Here is a 4,487-nt window from a genome sequence, read left to right as displayed (position 1 = left end):
CGGCAATTCCTCGGGGGAATATTGCGTTCAAAGCACATGTTGAAAACTTTAGAATTAGAACTGCACCGACCAAGAGTTTGACCAACCTTGATACAATCACGTCAGCTGGACCCCATTGGAAATGGCGACGTGGCAAGATCAGGAGTGTGGGAACATATAGAAGGCTCTAATGGAGAAGAAGATAGGATTGTGTTTTGGAACAATAATGGGTTGGAGATTCATAAATATACTTTTATGCTACAAAATACAGACCCTGTCAGTGTTCTAATCTCTGCTGGAAACCCTACTGTTGGAGAAAGGAAGAAGATTGAAGAGTCTTGTTAGATCCAATGGAGTATGAGAGAATAGACACAGCTCAGGTGCCCTACTTTTCTCTTCTTCTTCCTTGAGCTTTACCATGTTGATGGGAAGTGGGAACTTTAGTGAAAAAGAGTTGGTTTTCGATGGTGACTGGTGTTTCTTCTGATCTGGGTTTCAAACAAATTTCAAATTTTTCTGTAGTTTTTGATGTTCTTGTTTTAATTGAGTTGAAAAGTGAGGGAAAAGAGTTCTCCTTTTACCAAAAATTTGAAGCTTTTTTTTTTTTACCTTTTAAGTCACATTTTCTTTTAATTATTGCAGAGTGGTATTTCACCAAGGAAATTAAGAATGAAGCTGATGGGACCTCATCATCACAGAAAAAAAGATGGATCAAACAACGATTCTTCAAGGACTTCACCTTCTAGAGTTGATGATGGTGAGTTTGTCAACAGTCTGTTAGGCTCTAAAACTGGGGATTTTGATGAGGAAGGTTTGTTACTTTCTCTCATTTCTTCATTATTACTTGCAGTTAAATGCCTGTAAAATTTTAATCTTGGTAAAAACATTGCTAATCCTGAAGCTCCCCATGGCCTGCAAATTAGAGATAGTTTAACATTTCTTTTGAAACTGGTTTAGGGTTTCATCTAAATCTGCAGGCTGACTTGCATATATTCAATTGAATTGCAGTTCCCAGTTTAGATGTTGCACCTATGTTGGATTCCAGCTTAAATGATCAAATTTGTAGCCAAAATATCGAGACAGGTCATGCTAAATTGCAGCAATTTTCGAAGACTGATAACGGGAACTCGAGTGCAATTCATCCGATGAGGTCTTTGGAAGACGAAAATCTTGATTATGATAGCAATGCTAGTTCATCAAGCTTTGAGTTTCATAAAGGGGAGAGAGTAGTACACAATTCCATGAGGTCGTACTCCAGACCTATGGCATCGAAGTGGAATGATGCAGAGAAATGGATCATGAACAGGCAAAACGTGCAAGCCTCCTATGCTAAGAAGAATGCATTTCATAACCAAGCTAATCGGTTTCCCATGTCTAATACAGCAAGGGTTGCTCCCGACTCTGCAAATTATGATCTGAGGTCGACTGTTAATCGTACAGCTGACGCTAAGCGGTTCGATTTCTATCAGTCTTCTGTGCAGGTGCCGTTCGAGAAGTTCTCTTTTAATCCCTCTGCACCTCATCCTAGTAAGGATTTAATCGAAGTGGGTCAAATGGATTTATCTTGTACAAAAGGTTCTGAAGAAGATACAACAGGTAAATTTGCATGATGAACTGGTGTATATTTTCATAGACTGCATCTTTAGTGATACACTGAGTGCATTCAGATTGATTATATACTCTAATGCATCGTTTGATCACTGTAATGATTGCTCATGTGCAACGAGTTGAGCCATGGGGCTGGCAGACTGTTGCTTCGACTTTTCTGGTCTCGAAATGGATACTCTATGTTGATCATCGTTCTTTTATTTAATCTTTATCTCACACCTTATGATATGGCCTTGCAGTTGTTCCTGCAATACAATCGGTTTGTATGAGAGATATGGGAACAGAAATGACCCCTGTTACTAGTCAAGAGCCTTCTCGGACTGCTACACCTGAAGGGGCAACAACCCCGCTCCGGAGTCCAACATCTTCAATCCCATCTACTCCTCGTGGAGGAGCACCAACATCAATGCCATTGGATGATGAGTCACAGCATCCTCCTGATAACGGCAAAAAGGAATTGTCGGAGCAAGAAATGAAGCTCAAGACAAGACGAGAGATTGTAGCCCTCGGCGTGCAGCTTGGCAAGATGAATATCACTGCTTGGGCTAACAAAGACGACAAGGAGAACAATACTACTTCAGTTGATGCCACTCATATGAAGGAGCTTGGGCAGATGGAATATGAACAACGAGCAGCTGCATGGGAGGAAGCTGAAAAGTCTAAACATACTGCAAGGTTCTGATATGATTCTATACTCTACGAAACTATGCCATGTTTTATCATATGCTCGTAAAACGTTCTGCTAAATGCATATGTCGATTTCTCAGATATAAGCGTGAAGAGATCGAAATTCAAGCGTGGGAGAGTCAGCGGAGAGCAAAACTAGAAGCAGAGATGCGGAGAATCGAGGTATCGAAAATCCCTCTGGTCATCATATACTAGAAAATAACTCACATCATCAACATTTAAACATGACATGTATGCTGAGCAATAAGCACTGTGTATAATTATGTCCAACTTTTTTTCAGTCAAAAGCAGAGCAAATGAGAGCGCAAGCTGAAGCAAAGATGGTAAAGAAGATTGCTATGGCTAAGCAAAGATCGGAAGAAAAACGAGCAGCGGCTGAAGCTAGAAGAAACCGAGACGCGGAAAGGACTTCTGCACAAGTGGAATACATTCGCCGAACCGGAAGAATGCCATCATCCCATTACATGTGCTGCGGATGGTAAACAATGAGTTATAAACAATGACTAAACACCAACTTCTATCACTCTTCAACCAGCAGCTAACCATCTAAGTAGCACCCAGTTGGGCTCATAAGTAGATAAAATCAATGGTTCATAAATTTATGTATTAGGGCTCATCGCAGTGGCAAAAACAATGTTTTTATTTATAATTTAGCCTTAGAATTATACTACTTTATAGAACTAAGGATTTAATACTTAAACTATCAGTTTTGGTTCATTTTAATATCTAAACTTATAATTTTTTAAAATCATAGCTAACGTTTATTTTTTGTTTCATCTTGATACTCATTTAAAATTTAACGTTATGTTTTGAAAACAATTGAAAATTTAGGTACTAAAGTTTGAGCCTTGCTTTTTTAATCCAGGAACCCCAAGCTCGATTCCCTTGGGCATTATTTAAGTGACAAAAATTTTCTTTATAGAGGGTGACACATTGATTGGTGAGAAAAGTATATTAAATTAAAAGTAAGTTAAAATTAATTTAATTGTCCAATCGGATGGTGACACATGTCATTATACATTAAAGTTATACCAACAACTTTTTTATTAAATGATACCATTTGATTTGAGGGTTAAGTTTATTTTAATAATTAAAATTAAGACCAAATTAATAGAATACATAAGTAACAATGACCAAATGTATAATTATACCAAAAACATCTTCGTTAAATATTAAAGGTGTAACCCCCCAGACCGATGCAGGTAGCCCGATCCGATCCAGGAAGTCACATTAGGGCCACCGGAGCGACCCACCGTAAAAATAGCGGAAATTTTAAAACTTTTTATCAGAACATGTAAACTTATAAAATCATTTGTCACTATTTAAAAATAAAACATATTTCCAAACTCGTATATAAATCAAAATACAATTACATGCCCCCTAATCACATGTACCATACTCTGCTACAACACCGGAAGAACTCCCTTACTGAAGTCGATAGATGCACTGGTACAATTCTTTTAACCTGAAAAGGGGAGTAATAGAGTGAGCTTTGGCAAGCTCAGTAATACAGAACTACCAGATGATGCTGAAAAACGTGCAGATACAGATAAACATATTTTCCTTATTGGTTCAGATATTTACATATTTTTATGTTGAGCAGAGATCCTACTGATATTTCAGGTGGTAACGGACAATCAGCTTTCGTTTCAGAGAAATATTTCGGATGACTGAGTTCAGGAGATCAGAATAGGTTTTCTAGTGTGTTCCCAAAAATCATGTAACTTTTCAGATCTTTTTTTTTAAAACATATATATATATATATACCCCCATCCAACAAGTCCAAGTTGTGTAGGTTCCCCAGAACCATACACCCACCATCAAGTCCAGTTGGCCCTGAGCACACAGCCGAGGAACCGGTAAATAAGGCCCTGAGCACACAGCCGAGGAGCCTCCAGGTATACTTCCTCCAACATTACCCCCCAAGTAAGATATGTCCATCCGTAAACGGATATATCAAAAATCAAAACATAAATCAGGTCAAGTATCATATCAGAAATCAGGTCAAGTAACAGATCAGAATCCAAGTCAAGTATCAAATCAGAAATCAAATCGAAAATCAGGTAAAATATTCATGTGAGTAGGGAACACACCAGAATTTACAGATATTATTCAGAGGTATTGGATAATCTTAACAGGTAGAGAAACATGAATATTCAGTATACCGATAGGATATCAGAATTTAGAATCACTATTTGAAAGAGTTCATTAAC

The 4,487-nt window shown here is 37.9% G+C and overlaps 1 protein-coding gene across 1 annotated transcript; it reads left to right on the top strand.

Annotated features, from left to right (window-relative positions):
* Window positions 1-252: 252 nt before the first annotated feature.
* On the top strand, window positions 253-2,795 carry LOC120175856. The gene is made up of 6 exons (XM_039182413.1): window positions 253-359; window positions 622-790; window positions 988-1,575; window positions 1,827-2,262; window positions 2,355-2,436; window positions 2,556-2,795. Exons 1-6 carry the CDS (start codon window positions 330-332, stop codon window positions 2,754-2,756), a joined length of 1,506 nt encoding a protein of 501 aa, XP_039038344.1. The 5' UTR covers window positions 253-329; the 3' UTR covers window positions 2,757-2,795.
* Window positions 2,796-4,487: the final 1,692 nt, after the last annotated feature.

This window comes from Hibiscus syriacus, unplaced genomic scaffold, assembly GCF_006381635.1.
Source record: "Hibiscus syriacus cultivar Baekdansim isolate YM2019G1 unplaced genomic scaffold, ASM638163v2 tig00112217_pilon, whole genome shotgun sequence".
Classification (NCBI taxonomy): Eukaryota; Viridiplantae; Streptophyta; class Magnoliopsida; order Malvales; family Malvaceae; genus Hibiscus; species Hibiscus syriacus.
The sequence above is the reverse complement of the archived record's forward strand: the minus strand, read 5'-3'. Positions and strand labels throughout refer to the sequence as shown.